Genomic DNA, 19,261 nt, shown 5'->3' with positions numbered 1-19,261 from the left:
CATACTGTATCTGGAGCATGGGGAGAATTAGTGATCTGGACACAGGATTGTGTATATGACATTTTTCTTACTGCGCTTGGGAAAGTCACTCAAGTACTTTGTGCTCAAAAGCTTGTGAGGAATTGTGAGCTGTACAAGGACTTGATCCAGGAGAAGATCTTTGGGCCTCAGTTGGTGTAAGACATGATTATTGTCTCTCTGATAAGAGCAGATTGCATCAAAGATGCAGTGATGCTATTCTAACAGCCCAGGCAGAGAGGATATTCCTTGCCCATTGCTAATGGAAGAGGAAGAGAGAGGCCATAGCCTCCACTTATATAAACCAGTCCAAGCTTTTTCAGCAAGCTATTAACTCTGAATATAGAAGTCCTGTCCCATCAGAGCAGTTCCAATAGTGTGTTAACAGCGTGTCTTAACTTTCCTACAGAGCTTTGAAAACAGCTTTTAAAATTCTGCACACTGTCTATTAAATGGAGTCTGATTCTCTTCTCACTCATCACAGTTTTATACTGGGGTTGATCTATTGATTTCAGTTTTGTTGTGTCAGGCTGCTGTTTCTGCAAGTGAATAATTCAGCTCTGTGCATAGGTTAAGTGAGAAAAGAGTCTCCTTTTATTATCCCCACCCATGAATGTCTCATTCCTCTAACCCCTAATCTCTCTGGACCAGCAGAATTTGGATAATAACAGGCTGCCTCCAGGAATGATCTGAACTGTAAGCAGTTAATATATTCTCAGTACGCTGGAGATTGAAAAACTCTTGTATGAGAGTTTAATATAATAATTTTACCACTAACTCACCTGGCAAAGGCAATGCTTTCCCCACATGAATAACATTTTATACTGCTTGCTTCTTTTTCCCTTGATAGCCCTGTCATATGTTTCTGTCTCTCTTCCCTCAGGTTATCGCTACATCACTTGCCAGATTCAAAATTGCTCTGATAAGACAATGACAGTCCAGTTTGCTGGTGGCACTGATCGGGATTCCCTGACTGTGCAGGATGACTACATATTTCTTCAGGTACTGCCACTTTCTGGAGAGACAGCCCATTTTCAAATTCAAAAATAAAATTTTAAGCAGTGCAGCAACACTGTAACTGGGGAGAATGGAGAAACCTGTTCTAGAGTACGAATGATGATTTATGAATTTTTACATGCAACAAAGCATTCCTTTATCAGTCAAAAAAACCAACGCATCTTTAATTTGTGCAGCCTATTTATACAGTTGATTTTAATTTATCACTGGCCTAGTTTTAACTATATGAAAATTTTCAGGTGGATTGTGTGGTTAAAAGTTACTTTTTATAAATACTCTCGTGCGTTAGGCAAAATGCAACCCTTTTGTTCTTATGTTTGCAACCTCTTTTGGGTCCTTTCCAGAACCTCCATAGCACAAAAAGGTTCCCTGAGAAGAGCATGCAAGGAAAGCAGCTGACAGAGTAGTGGCTCAGCTTCGTCATATGGATTTTCCTCTGAAAAGGTTTTGCCGGGAAAGAACTTAGATTTCTGTGCTTAGGAAGCAAAAGGGTGAAGTGGCCATAGCTGGGGAGCTTGAAGCAAGTTAGAATAGAATCATAGAATCATTTAGGTTGGAAAAGACCCTTGAGATCATAGAGTCCAACCATAAACCTAACACTGCCAAGTTCACCACTAAAACATGTCCCTAAGTACCACGTGTACAACTTGTGATGGTCCAAATTATATTGGGGTTATTTCATTACCAAACTACAAGACCTGCCTGCAGAAACGTGGGCTGGAACTCCATCAGCCTTATGGCACCAGTACAGCTCAGGCACACTTGAAATTTTCATTTTATGTGCTTGGGACTGGTTGCGATTTGAATCTATCGGAGCTGCAAACCTCTCAAAGAACATCTATGCCCTCCCTCTTTTTTAAGAATTTACTAGGGAAGTTGCTTGTGGTTAGCTATCATTTTTTCCTTAATTTGATATGATTAGCTTGCTGCAAGGCTTGTCTATTTATTGGCCTTTGCAGGAAAGCAATATTGTAGCAATGGATAGGTCTCCTCACCACTGCCTTGGTGTACATCAGATTGGCTTCTTCGCAGCTTTCCCCCTTGTGGCTGTTTCTTCCAAAAGGATCTGTGAACTAATAAAGGCACAAAAGTTCTGTCCTTCTCTTGTTTGGCACAGTGGTTTCAAGGGCCTGCATGGCTTAGAACCTTTAGCACCACAAAGAAACAGCAAAATGGATTTGGGAAAGAATGTTTGAATTATAAAGTAGGCATTTTTCAGCTTAGGTCTAGCACTCATGGCACTCGTTTTGCTCAAATGTATTATTATCTGTGGCTCCCCCTAGGCACACTCTAAAATCCATTTCACGGTGTGTAGATGGTGAGAAGTGCTTCTCACCATGTGAACTTCCAGACTGCTGTGCTCAGCAAAACACTGGCTGCTTCCTCTTCAAGCATTTTGTTTTGCCAGATGTCTTGAATAATTGCATCTCGAGCTGTTGTTACTCTATCTCATGCGAGGCATGGGCAGATACAAAATGGAAATACATTCTGGAAATGTACACATAAAGTAATGGAGAGTTGCTACTGGCAAAATGGTGCCTTTGGTAATGTAGTTTCTGTAGATTTGAGACATGTCAATGCCAGTAGATGAGATGTGCATGTATTCCACATAAAGGGGAAACATCTCTAGTCTTTTCCTTTCAGACTTACCTGTGGTAAATCACAGTATTTAATATAAGTCTCTCTTATTGCTAAATTAGTTTACAGTTAGCCATATCTATATTACTGGAGGATAGAAGACAACTCTGGGATCCTATGGTCACATCTGAAGCGCAACCACCCCTGAGGTGTGATGCAGGACACTACTTACCTGTTCCAGTGAAACAACACAGCAGCTGCATATCTGAGAAACAGCATACTTTCAAAACCATGTGGAAGTTCTTTCATCACTGAACTAAAATATTGCTATATAAGTTAGAATCAGACCAGGGACTCCTCTTAATATCAAAGCAGTATCTGTCAGAATCATCTGTGCAAAAAGAGAGGAGAGTTTGAGACTGTCTTATTACCCCTGGCATCACTCACATCCCCTGAGCTGTGCAGCTGTGAGTCAGTCTTGCAGGTCCACACTGCTAATCCTGGCCCAAATCTGACTTTCACCATCTTAGGGGAAGATCTCAGACCCATTTCCTTAGTATGTCTATATCCGCGAAGATCAGGAACTTTCTAATACTCATTTCTTTTCCAGTTTGCAGTGACAGTCAAGACAGTTTCAGGGGTGATTTTAGTAGGAGGATTAACATTTCAACACTGTTTTCAAGCACAGACCAGGCTTTAATGTCAGTGAGGCTTGACACGACTAGCTGCTTCAACTCTGATTCTCTGCTGCCTTCCATCATCTTCAGTCATTTAAAATGAGTGACATGAAAAAAATGCATAAAGAATAAGAAGGCTATGAAAAAATGGATAAGACTGCTATTTAACCCTAATTAAATAAATGGTGAGGTTTTTGGTTTAATCCATTATTTAACAAATTACATTCCTAAAGGGCATCACATTCTATCTACCACAAAAAAGGGGAATTGGTTTAAAGAAAGAGTGAAAATGATTACAATATTAAGTACATTGATATCTTTAAAATATTTAGGCAGGTGGATCTGCTGTCATGCATCAACTCTATTTTTACCAAGCCAAGTCAAGTTTGCATGCTTCAAAATAGGCTGTCTTCCAAATCAGGTTCCCTTTTTAAACACAAAAGTTGAGGAGAAAAGCAGTAAGATTGGGGTAGGATTTTAAATGGATTTCCTAAGTCAAAGAAAGAAGTTGAGTTGGTCTGTGCTTCTGTTCCACAATCTGATTTGTCATGGACAACCAGAGAAAAATTTTGGACATTTCACTTCACTTTGTCCGTTTTCTTTTTTAGAATCATAGAATCGTTTAGGTTGGAAAAGACCTTTAAGATCATCAAGTCCAACTGTAAATCTAACACTGCGAAGTCCATCACTAAACCATGTCTTAAAATGCCTCATCCACGCGTCTTTTAAATACCTCCAGCGATGGTGACTCAGCCATCTCCCTGGGCAGCCTGTTCCAATGCCTGGCAACCCTTTCAGTGAAGAAATTTTTCCTAATACCCAATCTAAACCTCCCCTAAGCAGCACAACTAGAGGCCATTTCCTCTTGTCCTATCCCTTGTCACTTGGGAGAAGAGACCAACACCCACCTCTCTACAACCTCCTTTCAGGTAGTTGTAGAGAGCGATAAGGTCTCCCCTCAGCCTTCTCTTCTCCAGGCTAAACAACCCCAGTTCCCTCAGCTGCTCCTCATAAGACTTGTGCTCCAGACCCCTCACCAGCTTCGTTGCCCTTCTCTGGACACGCTTCTCCACCTCAATGTCCTTCTTGTAGTAAGGGGCCCAAAACTGAACACAGTTTTCAGGGTGTGGCCTCACCAGTGATGAGTACTAAGGCCGAGTACAAAGGTACAATCACTTCCCTAGGTCTGCTGGCCACAGTGTTCCTGATACAAGCCAGGCTGCCGTTGGCCTTCTTGGCCACCTGGGCACACTGCCAGTTCATATCCAGCCGGCTGTCAATCAACACCCCCAGGTCCTTTTCTGCTGGGCCGTTTTCCAGCCACTCGTCCCCAAGCCTGTAGCATTGCATGGGGTTGTTGTGACCCAAGCGTCGGACCCGGCACTTGGCCTTGTTGAACCTCATCCAGTTGGCCTCGGCCCATCGATCCAGCCTGTCCAGATCCCTCTGCAGAGCCTTCCTACCCTCAAGCAGATCAACACTCCCTCCCAACTTGGTGTCATCTGCAAACTTGCTGAGCATGGACTCGACCCCCTTGTCCAGATCATTGATAAAGATATTAAACAAAACTGGGCCCAAAACTGAGCCCTGGGGAACACCACTTGTGACTGTCCACCAACTGGATTTAGCTCCATTCACCACAACCCTTTGGGCCCAGCCATCCAGCCGGGTTTTTACTGGGCGAAGAGTATGCCCATTCAAGCCATGAGCAGCCATTTTCTCCAGGAGAATGCTGTGGGAAATGGTGTCAAAGACTTTACTAAAGTCCAGGTAGACAACATCCACAGCCTTTCCCTCATCCACTAAGTGGGTCACCTGGTCGTAGAAGGAGATCAGGTTAGTGAAGCAGGACCTGCCGCTCATAATCCCGTGCTGACTGGGCCTGATCGCCTGGTTGTTCTGTACGTGCTGTGTGATGGCACTCAGGGTGGTCTGCTTCATAATCTTCCCTTGTACCAAGGTCAGGCTGACAGGCCTGTAGTTCCCCGGATCCTCCTTCCAGTCCTTCTTGTAGATGGCCCTTCTTGTAGATGTAGATTTTGACCAGTCCATTCATGAAAAGCAGCCACCCTTTATAAACTTAGTGAAAATGACTGAATAGCCATTACCTAGCTGACCTTCTGGGGGGAAAAAAAGTAGAAAAAAATGTGAAATATTTAACAAAGGCTAAAACCTTTGCTAATCTCATCTGATGGTGCTCAAGAGGCTTAATTCGGAATGTGCGCATTTATATACCAGCACAGATTTTGTCATTACATTTCTGACTAGAAAAACCTAGGGAGGCTGTTAGTTAAGTGTTTTCATCAGTGTTTATTTAGAATCCTCCTTTTGGTATTTTGGAACAATATTTGCATTGGGTTTTTTTGTGAATGAGGTGAAAGTCTTAAAATGACCAGTGTATCTGCTATTACAAAGAGGAGGAAGGAGCTAATGGGTAATAGTCGTACAGTGGTGTGTCTTTCAGTGAGCATTTCTGTTGGCTTTCTTCAGTGAAAATCATAAGCCCTCACGTATTTTACATAAAACCTAATCTGTCTTCAGTTCCACACATGCAAGCAGTTGAAATACATGTTTTGCCTCTCTATTTAAGCATACAATTGTGTGTTCAGGACATATTGCTGACTTTCAAACTGACTGGCCAATGGATTCAGAATTGCATCATTATCCTACGTGTGGCATGTCAGCATCTTGCACTGGGAAATATTTTATCCTGTATAGAAAATAGTCAAATATAGCAAATGCTTTACATTCTGTTAGCGTGATTTATTTAGCCTTTATTGGTCCGCTTTGAATAGCGTTGTTGGAGTACTGCTTGCCCTTGAGGTACCTGGTGTTCATGGCCAGTGTACCTCCTCCCTACCTCTTACCTGGAGGGTGCTGCAGCCTGGGTTTCTACGAAAGGGCAGAAATCAGGGAGGCCAATGGGTACAGAGATATCAATAAGGGCTGGGGACAGTGAGATGCTGAAGTCTTAGATATCACCCAAGACAGCTGAAATGGCAAAAAAGGGAAGTAAATCACTTTTTTCTTCCTAAAGAGGAGGAGAGTAAAAGATTTTGAGTCTATTTAGAGTCTATTTCATCATGACTTCTGATTTATTCTTTTGGGAGTACACTCTGCAAATTAATCTCATGCAGTAAAAGTAATAGCTATGTATTTCAGTTGCAGGTTAAAAAGAAAAAAAGAAGTCTTCTATCACAGACTCTTTAGATTTAGTATAAACTATCACAGGGTTCTGTTTTTCCTTTGTATAGACAACATCAGCAAATCGGACCAAGTATTATGTGTCTTATCGTCGCAATGGCTTTGTACAGATGAAATTGCCAAAATATGCATTGCCAAAAGTAAGTATATACGTTTTTCTTTCTATTTATATATTTGTCGTCTTCTCCTTCTACCTAAACTAGTTTTGTTCTTTTCTTTTTTAAACCTCATTATTCTGAGTTCACAATTTCTCCTTGTAAGGATTTCTGTATTCCATTTGTGGTATATTCTTACCCTACTGTTTCTGTTTTTATTCTAGGAATGTAGTAGCTCATAAACCAAAGAGGGCAAGAACATACGATAGCTTATTTGTCATCAGTTACTACAATAGTTTTTGAGCCTTGCTTCCATGAAGCAGTGCTACACACCCAATGGCAATGTAATGATACTGAGCGAGTGTTCTTTCAAGAATCAATTATGGTTTAATTCCACATAGTGCTTTCTGGTATAGGTATGAATAGTAATGTAAGACAATTTTACCAGTTGATGGTGCTCTATTTCATTAAAGAATCCCAATATGAACTTTAATTACTTAACAGAATGGCAAGGCTTGTTGAGAGGTTCCTTCAGTCTAGCATATTTTTATAGTGACAGGTTTTCTATATTTGCATAGTAAATTAACAATAAAGCTCAGACAGATATTTACATACGGTCTACCTGATGCAATTGAATTTTTGTGCTGCACTTAATGTGTTTCATAACTTTATGTATAGTTAGAAGGCCTCTACAATCCTGAAGAAAAATGACTTGGAGGTTTTAAAGATGCAGCTGGATAAAGCCCCGAGTAACCTGGTCTGGCCTTGCAGCTCACCCTGCTCCCAGCAGGAGGTCGGTCTAAAGACCTCCTCAGGCTCCTCCTGCCTTTTCATGTGATTCTGTGTGATTCTGTCACTCACTTAGTAGAGAGCTAAGATGTTATTTTTGCATGTCTTGAAATGCACAGGTTTAATTCATTGCTCATCTAATGAAGGTTAGTGGAGTACAATATATTTCCTTCTTTTGTTGTTATTGTTCTAAAACAAAGAATGTATTTAATATTGTTTTTTCATCTTTGATTACTTTTTTTTAATCTAAGTGGTGGTCTGTAGTCTTCTAGTTTTAAATATACAACATATTAACTAAATCCTCAAATCAAATCCTCAGATATTATTTGGGATATGCTTCCAGTAGCACTATGGAAATAGCTATTTATTTATCTATTTTGGCAATAAATGTATAGCCAAGGACAGTTAAATATATCAAACCTTCCACATAATTATTTCAGCATTTTTAAGGCCTTCATTGTAGCCTTTATGGTTTCTTGGGGAAATTTGTAATTGGGAAAACAACAGGAGAATATCCAGTTCTAAATGTTAAGATGTGCACACCCTGAGGGACTGCAGCCCTTGGGCAACTCCCGCTGGGGGCAGGGACACCCCAAGGGACTGCAGCCTGTGAGTGACCTGCACTGGGACAGAAGAAAACAAGTGAGGAGCAATGGAGGAAGGCAAAGAATAAGCAAGCAGTGGCAGAAAGAAACCCTTCCCCAGATGACCCCAACCTCCTGCACAGCCCATTGCCTCACTGAAGTAGTTGGGAGGAGCCTAATTAAAACAAGGTGGAAACAAGGGACTTGAGAGTAGGAAGGGGGAAGAAGAAGTGTTTGATTAAGCTGATCTTGGAGAAGGGGGAGGAAGGATTTTTCCCTAAATGTTCAATTATATAAATACCCAAATCAGTAATTAAAAGTGTATGTTAGCTGGCAATAAATAAAATCACGTAGAGATCGCCATGTTGCAAACATTTTGCCCGCAGCAAATTTCCTAAAGAAGCGTCAGCACATTAGTGCAAGTCTTGACTATGCTAACTTGTGTGGGAGAATGTTGTCTGTTGGGAAATGGTAGGGCAGAAATCTTGTGAGAGAGACCTGGGCATTTCTTCCTTCTGCTTCTGGATGGCCTGTGCAGCAATCTGTACCTTTCCATTGCAGTTTCCTTCTCACTCCCAGAAATCTGCTGCATTTGGCCAACGCAGCACTGTTTGTCCTTCCTGATACTGCCATCACGTAGAAGATGGACGTACTGACTCAAATTTATAAGAGTTGCACAGAATGTTATAATTATAGACAGTAGTTCATGTTCCATGTGTGGATAATTACTCAAGCATTCAGGAAAGTGATTTATTTATTTAAAAAAGTTGGATGCATTCTATACGTCCTTAATGACACATGCCTCTGATTTAAATATCAATCTCACAGTACACTATATTAATAAAAAGCATGTTATTTGGGTTCAGATATAGCTGTCTGACACATCTCAATAAATGGGTGGAGGTTGTCAGAACTCAAGAAGTATATGAGACTGTTGTCTGGTAGGCATCTACATTTGTAGGCATCTACATTTGTTATAGGTGAGCTTGCATCAGTTGTGAACAGCAGCAAATACTATGGGAGGGCTGGAGGCACGGCACACAGTGGGTGACCTAGATCTCTGTTCCATGGAGCTTTTCTTGGCAGCAAACCAGTTTAAGAAGTTCTCCCCAGTCATTTATTTCTACCACTCTTCTGCAGTCCACAATGACCTGTGTTGTGTTTGCAGAACCACACTATAAACAAGATCAGTGCAGTCATCTCATTGAAAAATAACCCTGAAAAAAGTATAATTGTTTTTTCTAAAAGGCAGATCAAGAGGCAACTTGACTGCAGTGAAGGAACCTCCTTATGGAGAGAAAATACAGGGTCTTAGAAGCGTTTTGGTAGAGAAAGACACACCGTAGCTGGGAGCTGAATCCAGACACATTCAGATTAGAAACTGAGCTCAAGTTCTTAATGGTGTTGGTGATTATGTATTTGAAAAAGTGCCAAGGAAAGTGACAGATATTCTAGGCTTCAAATCATAACTGAGTGCCTTTCTGGGAGATTTGCTCTAACCCTATAGAAGTTACTTGCTCCTCCTGCATCTTAAAATATGCAGAGATAGTTGTTGGAAATTCTCTGGTTGAAAAGATAGCAGAGGGCGAACTAAGGGAGCAAATGATCACTTTTAGCCTTAAAATCCATTAATCTGCAAAGGGTGCTTAGTTTAGTGGCCATAGACTCTTACTGAGTGCATTTCTGACATACTCAAAAAACGTTAGTCATAAGTCACTAATATTTCTGTCATATGTCGTCTGGATTGTTTGAAATAGTGCTGCATGCTGAATTCTGTGTCTTGGAAAATATGGGTTTTGTTTATTTGTCTTTTGTTTTTTTTTCTTGCTAAGCAGATTAACTCCAGGCTTGTCTGAATAAATAAATTAGAAGTTAATGGTTTCATTTTGGATAGAGTCAATAGCAAGCTAGGAACAGGATGACTGTGTCATTTGGAAAAGGACATTTTTGTGTTCTTCCTAGTTCAGGCAGTACCTGATGAGTGGACTGAAATAAATTGTACCTCTTCAGCATTTTGATGATGCCTCCAAGAGAAGTTTCTTGGGTATCTGCATGCAACAGAGCTGAAAATTTCACTAAGAGGGCCTGGAAGCCGGACATCCATTAGAACAGTGGTGAATGTGAGAGATTTTAACCTCTTCTGTAAAAGATACTTTTTAAAATTTTTTTAAGTGATTTGGTACCTTCACATTACAGCAGAAATTTTAGATACTGAAGTAGATAAGAACACAGCTCTGAAATTTTTAATCACACCACATTTCTGTGAGAATCATCAGAGTGCAGTAGAAATGTATTTTCCAATCCAGTTTGAACAGAAGGGAAAAGATTCATATGAACAAATTACTGATGAAATTTTGCAAAGCAGCAGGATATCAGCAAAGACACTGGCACTTTAAGAGTACATCTAGAACACGTGACTGTGCAGTTGCTACTTTTATGGTGGTAGGAGATAAACAGAATGAAAGAATTTACAAAGAATTTGGGTTTTTTACATTTGATTAAAAAAAACAGCTTTTGAAAGAACTGAGTTTCAGGGCTTAAGTATTAGATTCTGCCTAACCAGGAGATGAAGTGGGTCAGAAATAGGCTATATTTCTTTTTTCTCAAAAGAATTGAATGAGGCTTCAAAAAAATCTCTTTCCAAGTGGTCTCTGTAAAGTGGTTCATGTCACTGGCCAGAGTTTTTGAGCAGTGATTGTATACAGGGAAGGAAAACTGTAGCCAAGTTAGAAGATACTATGGCCTGGTCAAGGATGTGTCTAACAACGTTAAGAGAGCTGTGCTGCAAAACCAGGCTCCAGCCTCAGGGAATAGTGCTGGGCTCTTCAGATACTATTCTTTTGCAACACAGATGTGTTTCATGGTGATTTTATACACGGAGATAGAATGAACATTTTCAGACTGAGTAATTACAAAATTTTATTGATGTCTCGTTTTCCTTTCGATATGAAGCGGTTGAAAATCTGCCCTTAAATTTGTTTTATATTGTTTGTATTTGCATTTGTGTCTGTATTTGTCCAAGTGTAACCCCAAAGAGAAACCTAGAAAAGGATAAATGTTTGTCTTTGCACATATCTCAAGGCCTCCTTATTTGTGAATCAAAGGCCGCTAAAAGCAGCTTCCAGTCAAGCTTTACGTGTGCTAAGTTTCTAGGCTCCAGCTCCACAGTGCCCCTTAGATCACCTTTTTGTAACACATCATAGCTCTGTATATGTACAGAGAGCAGAGCCGTTGGGGGCCATCTAATGAACAGAACTCAGATTTTTTTTTTTTTTTTGGCTTTTTTGCCTTCTGTTGAGCTATTATTTTTTTAGTGGCGTGTTTGATACTGACACTACATTGAATCACACAGCAGTCTCCTGCATTTGACAGGAGTCAAGTGCCGGCTGCTGCAGGCAGAGTGGTAGCAAAGGTTGGTGAGACCATATTAAAGGCTGCTCGTATGCTTCCCGAAACAGAAGAGGCAATTTGGAGTGATTGTTTTGAAACTGAATTGGCTTTTATACTATATCCCATTTTACCAAGATTGCTTGTCCTCTGCTGCTAAAGCTAGACCAGGAGTGAATAAGTTGTGGGAAATGAATACTAAAATCAAACCAAGAGCAGCAGGATTGCATTTGTGTCATGAGATGGCTGGCTATGTATGCAGGTGTATTCCAGGGAGATCTGGTGAGATACAGGGAGATCCAGTGATCCCCCTTGGGCTGTTTTGAGCCTGGAGCAGGGTCAGCTGCTGCTGCCACTGTGAGAACACGTCTGCCGAGGGGTGCAAGCCACAGCCCCATCTGGAGAGTCGTCACACTTGTATTGCGTAGAAGTTCCTGCATCTCTGATTGCCCTTGTCTGGAGAAGTGTGGTGTGGACGAGGAGTACATTGGGTTCTGATCCTTATTTGGGATTTTGAGTCATGCTCTGATGTGACTAACAATAAAACTGGGAACTAGTTAATTCTGACAGTTTAAGCAAAAAATCTGTTAACAAAATTGCTGACCAAACCAAGGAATCTGCTACAAATCATGGTAGTTTTACTGTTGCAATTTGGAAGAATTTAATTATTCTGAGTCCCCACCTCTGGTAAATAAACTCCATTGATAATGATCTTCTTTTATGAACTGATACAAGGCATTCATTGATTCTGCATTTGTTCATGCCAGCTACAAAATCTTAATAATGCGAGAGCTCTATTGTCTGTTATATCCTACTGCAATTCAGAAAGTTTAGTTCTGAAAAGATATGGTGTGGAAAAAGCTTTTTTCATCTATTTTGATCTCTGTATGTCTTTTTAATCTTGTCAAATAGGCAATAACGTAAAATTTTTCAGTTAACCAAGATAAAAGAGAGTACAGGGGAAAAATAAACAAAAGTAAAAGAAGAAAAAAAATCCTATTTCCTTAGAAATAAGTTAGTCTTTAATGTATTCATGGTAATATGAATCTCCTATACACACCTTCTATCATCTCCATGTATTCCTTTTATTTGATTATCCCCTGGTGCCCTTCTGAGGGGCTTGAAACAGGCCCACCTCTTCCTTGCCTCAGTCTGAGATATACATCACTATTTTAACAACAGGTTTTCTTCCAAACTTGTCCGTATCATCCAATGATAAATATAACACTATCAAGAGTAAAATATTTTGAGCAGCTTTACTTTTTCTTCCTAAATAGCCATCAATCTTTTGGAGCGTGCATTCCCTTCTCTGTCAAGCTCCCTCTTACCATAACTTTTTCAAGGATTCCTTAAATGGGTCCATTCACTAATAGCAGAAATGGCAGGAAAGGTTCCTGCAGCCCTTTTGTCAGTAAAGTTCTCTTGGGGGTCTGGTGGCGTGATGGTTGGATTACAAAGTACTGAGGCTATGGGAGCTCATTTAGCAAGGCTCTTAGTCTCCCAAGAGTTGTTTTTCTGCTTGGGTATCCCCTTTGCCACCTTTGCCGTCCATCACTCAGGAAGGCTTAGGCTGAGGTTGTTCCTCTGTGCGAGGCAGAAGAGCAGTTTGCAGCTGTAGCAGGACTACTTCTCCATCCTTCTGAAAGTTCGTTGAAGTGGCTGTTGAACAAAGAATAAAGGGAAACAAAATAGAAATACAGGTAGCAGTGGCATTTGATGCAGTAGAAGTATTCCTTTCCCGGGCAGTGTCACAGCACTAGCCAGTGAACCTGAGCTGTAGCAGCTGTCTGGCTCCTCGGTCGTACAAATCCATCCGAGGTGGATTCAAGGAACTGTTCTTTCCTTCACAGTGTAACTTGTTATTGATTTCTCCTTGCACCGTTTTACTCGGCCAGGCAAGGAAGATTAGGGAGATTATCTTTGGGATATGTGCCATCCAGTTACCTTGATTGTACTTAAGAGATTACAGGGGTATAAATGTGGTGCAACTGGAGGTCAAGGCTGAGACTACACAGCCTTGAGTGCTTACATCTGTTGTGCTTCTAATACTCTCCTCGTGATTCTCTGTTTAATTTATCACTTGCTTGAGGTTAACGTATTACCCAACCACAGCATTAAAAGATTGGAGAGGGGCAAAATTCTGACATTGGACTGAAAATTGTAAGGTTTGAAAAACAGGAATTTTGAGGTTCTTTATTTGCCTTATTGACTAAAGTGCCACAGTCCTGCCTGCGTAGCATTATACCAGCTATGCTGAACCTTGCCTACAGTGTTTTCACTTAATGATGTTTCCTATGTCATCAGCACATTTTACTACACAAAGGAGCACTGGCTTGCTGTACGATCCTTGTCATCTTTTATATCCTTCTGTCTTCAGGGTGTAATTGTATTTATTTGTGTCATAGCGTTTCTTATCACCGTTAGTAATACAGTAAACTATATTGAGCATTTCTTGAATATAAAATTCTATAAAGTATTAGCAGACTTACAGGCTGGTGAGTTACTAAATGTGGATGGTATGGGGCTGTATACAGTGAAAACAATGCATTTCTCTTCCCTTCCTCCTCTAAACCTCTTTCCTTCCTCCTTTCTGTCCTCAGCTCCCCAAAAACCCAACTCTTTTAATTGTTTAATGCTTTTGGACTTCTTGACTGATTTTTGATTTTTTTTTATTTGGTGTTCATTCAGCCTTCTGTGAAAACAGACTCAACTGCATTAAAAGCAGATAATTTTTGAAAAATGTTAGACTGATCATGTTGGTACCTCTGTGTTAAAAGTAAAAAAATAATTCTCAAGCAGTGTGGATGGTTTTAAGAAGTAATTTTTGATCATTACTCTGTCCTTACTGGAGGAGTTCTTAGGTGCTGGCTCTCCATTGCATGGCTGAACATGCACAGTTCTTTCAATGTCATGTGCACACCCTCAGACTCATTCATTTTGTTTAACAGACCAGGTCTGTCCATGTGATATGAAGTTTCTTTGAAGTGGTGCTCATCTTTTGGCACAATTTGGCCTTCTATACATGTCTAATTATTTCCAGCATCACTTTGAAACTGTCTTTGTGTTTATTTGAACAATTGTGTTCTCTGCTACTGATGTAAGGTACAAACATAAAGTTTGCCAGTCCCTGAGAGAGCAGGAGTGGTATGACCTGTCACTGGATGCCTTGTTTAATCGTACCAGTTTTTAATACGTGGTCTTTGATCACTTTCAGGATTCATTTAGCATTTCTGTAGAAAAGTAATTCTGATTCAACAGATTTCCAGCTGCCCTTAATTCTAATTCCACGATCATATTTTCATATTTGTCTGGAAATTGTTTACTTTTTTTAGCATAGTTAAGAAATTATAGCTCTTGAATTTAAAAAAAAAAAAAGAACACCAAAACAAAAAACAACAACAAAACCCAAATCCTGTCTTTTTAATGATATTTCTATTTGTATGTGTAACATTTCAAGTAACCTCAATAAGGTGTGGCTTTATTTTCCCCTGTTTTCACAGAATCATAGATAATAGACATGGAGAGGATCTTGAGAGGTCCTTTTCCAAAAGCATGGTCATCTGCCTAAACCAGTCCTGACAGATATTTGCCTAATTTACTCTTAACCACTCTTGAGGATGAAGACTGCTTTACCTCCCTAAGCATTTTATCCTCAGTATGTATGACCAGGCCTTACTGTAGAAGAATATTCTGATGTCTAACCTAAATCTCCTTTGTTGTGATTCATACCCAGTATTTAACTCCAAGTAGACTTAGAAGTTTATTTCATTTTTCTTGGGGTGGCTGTTTACATTATTTGAAGGCCGTTTTCTGTCTACTCTCATCCACCCATGGAGAAATGACCCTGTGGACTTGATTGCATAGTGGATTTTAAAGCACTTTGCAGGCTTGTTTGGTTGCACCTATAGGTAGACCTATCGCTGGCCCTGGTTTGGTCCACTCTCTTACTCACAGAATCATTAAGGTTGGAAAAGACCTTTTAAGATCATCAAGTCCAACCATCAAGCCAATAGCACCATGCACACTAAAGCTGTTCCAACCAGCATCTGAAATCGAGGCCGTGGCTGAGAAAAAATGTTTTCCTCGGGACTAAGTGCACTGTCTTGAACCTATGAGTAGTTCCACAGATTTTTAGTGATATAACATTACCCAGTAGAGAGAGGAGGATGAAGGAACCATTGTGACAAAGGAAGTCACAGAATATAGTGCACAAGAAGCACCTTAGCAAACAAAACAGAGAAATCTCATGGGGTTTTGGAGGTTAAAAAAAGGAGTTTTGGACAATACAGCTAGTAACATCAGAACTGTACAAAAACTTGCAAACTAAGAAGATGAGATAAAGTAAATGGAGGATACTGGTATTTGGGAATCACAGTCTATTGCTGATACAGATTGCCATTGGTGAGCTTTGCAAAAACAAAAAAGAGAGAGAGAAGTGAGAATGGTGAGAGCATGGATGCTTGGGTCAGCAAGATGTGGAAGAGAGCAGGCATGGCAGACTGGACAGAGCAAAAGTAAAGTAGCAAAGATGAGAGATAGGATGTCCATGGAGGAATGGGCATGCCACAGAGGAAACAATGTAGTTGTTGTGGCAAATCTGGAAAAAGATTCTGCCTTGGGACACCTGAAAGTGCACAGACTCTCTCATTTGAGCATGAAAATGAAAGGAAAGCACAAGAGCTCAGATTTTGAATGTATACAAAAAAGCAGCCTGGAGATAAACAAAAATCAGAGTAGTGACAATAAGGAATGTTCCAAATCCTGAAGACCTCTAACGTCAGTAAAGAAGATATTTATGAATTAATTTGAATAAATTGCATGTGAGTAGAATAATTACAGAAAAATTAGATGATCAGTGGGACTTTGAGTAGCCTGGAGAATGTGGAGAGAGAAAGCAGGAGGTCTAGCAAGAAGGCAATTGCAGTAGTCCAAGCATGAAATCATCAAAAAATAAATGCTTTCCTTACAGGATCTGCTGAGATTACAGCCTAAGGTAGTATCTGTGGCCATGAATTAGATAAAGCAATAAAAACTTGCATTCCCTCAATAAAGATATTTCTTCTTTCTCAGATGCCCTTACTAGTTAACTCTTTAGAAACAGTAAGTTCTGTCTAGCAATATTTGCTGACATCCCATCGTTATGTGCTTGTCATCTGTTGAGCAGTGGGGAGCTGGGCTGAAGGGGTGGGCTTGGCACACCCAGCCTCTGTATTTGTCAATCAATTTCTTCTTCCTCTTTTTAAATTTGGCTTTCCAGGATAGGAATAGTACAAGAGTGACATGACAGTTTAGCAGTCTGTCATCCAGGATTTTAAAAGATAAATAAGAATCGGGCATGAAATTTGCAGTTTTCCTTACTTTGTCAATTAATTTTTCCAGAGTATTATATCATGACTGGGCAGAAAGTGTTGTGTAGGATTATTGCAAGGTAGTATAACTGAAGGACTGGTTTGCTTCTTAAGGGAAAAGAAATCCCTGCGAAAGGAAAATAGCAGTAAGGCTGAACTGGAAATCTGAAAGTGTAAATTCTGAATGGAAGGAACAAAGTTCAAGGCAGTGGAAGGGCAATTTCACTTGCTAAAACCAGGATCTGTTAAGTGCTTGCCTCAAAAAAAATTGGCATTCAGCAGTCTGAGTGTACAAACCTCTTCCTTTGTAACAGTTGCTGCCAAGGGAAAATTAAACTCTCATTTGTTGCAGTAAACTTCTCCAGTTCAACCCCTCTTTCTTTCACCAGATCTCTCCAGTCTGGCCAAAATTAATCTTCCTGTCCTTCTGCACCATGTGTTTTGGCTCTTTGTGCGCTGCTTCTGCTGGCTCAGCAGCTCCTACCCAACCCCGAGACAGGAGAACCACAACTGTGCCCGTCCCCTCTCTTGCCTCTGCCACCGTAGGCCACCCATACAACTACTGCCGCCCCACCAGCGCTTGGGGCAAGGAAAGCGCCTTACCTACATTCACTGGGCTTTTGTGTTTGTTTATGGCACTGTATAAAGGTTTTATTATAGTAATGTAGATGATAATTCTGCTGAAAGCTCCTGGCATCACAGAAGAGTAAGGGTTTTCTAGAGGTTTTCACAGGGAAAAAAAGAACTGTTTGTTCACTCCTTGCTTCACCCCCCGCTTCACTTCCATCATTTCTTAGCAGATAATCACAGGAGCTTTTCTCACACTGCAAGGGAAAATTCAGTGTTAGATGTGGTGAATTCAGTATTAGATGTGGTATAATGTGGGCTACCCAGCCATATATTTAAGGCAGTGTTCACGTACATGTAAGAGGCTTTTTAAAGAACCCGTTGGGATCAGTTGCTGTGTTTTGCTGGCATTTCTGTGTCAGAACAGTTACTATTTCGTACTCAGAAGGAAAGAACTGAAGTTCCGCCAGACTTTATGCTTCTGAGTAATTTCTGAGTGTGAGAGAAGAGAGATCTATTAATGGGATGCGAAACAAAAATCTACTTTAGTACACAGTTCAACAAGAAAGTCTTTGAAAACAGCATTGAGCTGTCATTGATAGGAAACTTCACTTAGGTTCTTTTGTGTTGAGATGTGTTAGATTTGTAAAATTACTTTAAATTTGACTAAAAGATTAGTTATTTAATAACCATCTTTTGTTCATATTAAAAATCTTTCCATTGTATTATTTTATTTCTATGCATGTCCTTTTTTCAATCTAAGTGCCTCAATTGCATCATGCATGTTGCCTAAAGTGTAACTGCCATGCTTTGCCAAGTATTCAGTGTTTCTCAGCGTTACTCACATTTTCTTTAGTCTTAACTGGATTCTTACAGAATTTGTTTTATTTCTCTCTTGGAGTTCTACAAAGTTGTTTTCTTGATATATATATTTTTTAACCCAATTTTCCCCAACTCATATTCTCTTGACACTTTGGTAGCTTTATTTCATATTCACTCCGTCGCCTTAGTTATTTTTTCAGTAATAAGGTGACCAGAACTGTATAGCTTTATTTCATATTCACTCCATCGCCTTAGTTATTTTTTCAGTAATAAGGTGACCAGAACTGTATACAGTTTCTCAGTTCAGTACCAAGGTCATAAAGAGTTTACAAGCTTTCAATCTCCATGACTAGATGTCATTTCATATGTAGCCCCAACATCTGCCTTTATGCTGCCATATCCTATTGCAAACTCAAGTCCTTTTTTTTTCTGTTTGCTAAGCTTAGTTCAGTGTTGCTAGTTCCTGGTTTATTTCTTCTGTTCAATATTAGTGTTAAATTATTTTCCCCAGCTGCACATTTTTTGTCTGAGAAGTTTGGAGTGAAGAAGCTGGGAAAACTGAAAGCAAGCTGTTGCAATATCCACGCCTGAAATTCTTGAGAAATGAATGCAGAATGTTGACTCTCATGTTATTACTGTTGAATATTTAAGTGGATCTGTCTACATAGATAGATAAATTAGCATTATGTACTATGAGATATGTGAGCTGTGTGCATGATATGTACTACTTCTTACACATAACTGCTGTAAATTTTATCTGATCCTCTTTGTGCTATGTTATGCTTTACTCTGGACAAAATAGTTCTTAATTCTCTAGGTACCTGAGAATTATTTTTTAGATTAGCTTTGTTTATGTTGTTTCAGTATTTCATTGACTCTCATCCAGATCTTGGAAAATCATTTACTTTTTTTTTTTCCCTTTCCTTTTTTTCCTTCTTTTCAAGAAGTCGTTTCCCATAAAAGTCAAAACAGATCACAGCTTTTGCACATTCATGATTTTTGGTCTTCACTAAGCTGGTTTGAACTCTGATAACCTGTAGCGAGAAGGCAGTGACGGACCGCCTCGGAGTGCTGGGATGCAGCATGTTGATTAGTATTATGTTGAGATATTACTGTCACTGAACTTTCAGATGCATTTCCCTCCCTGCCCTGTATTCAACTCTCCTGGGTAGCTT

The 19,261-nt window shown here is 39.9% G+C and overlaps 1 protein-coding gene across 1 annotated transcript in view; it reads left to right on the top strand.

Moving 5' to 3' along the window:
- SORCS2 (sortilin related VPS10 domain containing receptor 2) overlaps positions 1 to 19,261 on the top strand; it is a 460,992-nt gene that overhangs the window by 365,954 nt on the left and 75,777 nt on the right. The window contains 2 exon segments of the mRNA XM_059817647.1: positions 902 to 1,020; positions 6,545 to 6,634. Coding sequence (XP_059673630.1) covers positions 902 to 1,020; positions 6,545 to 6,634 — 209 coding nt within the window.

This window comes from Gavia stellata, chromosome 5 (assembly GCF_030936135.1).
Source record: "Gavia stellata isolate bGavSte3 chromosome 5, bGavSte3.hap2, whole genome shotgun sequence".
NCBI lineage: Eukaryota > Metazoa > Chordata > Aves > Gaviiformes > Gaviidae > Gavia > Gavia stellata.
Note: the sequence above shows the minus strand (reverse complement) of the source record. Positions and strands in the feature narration are given on the sequence as shown.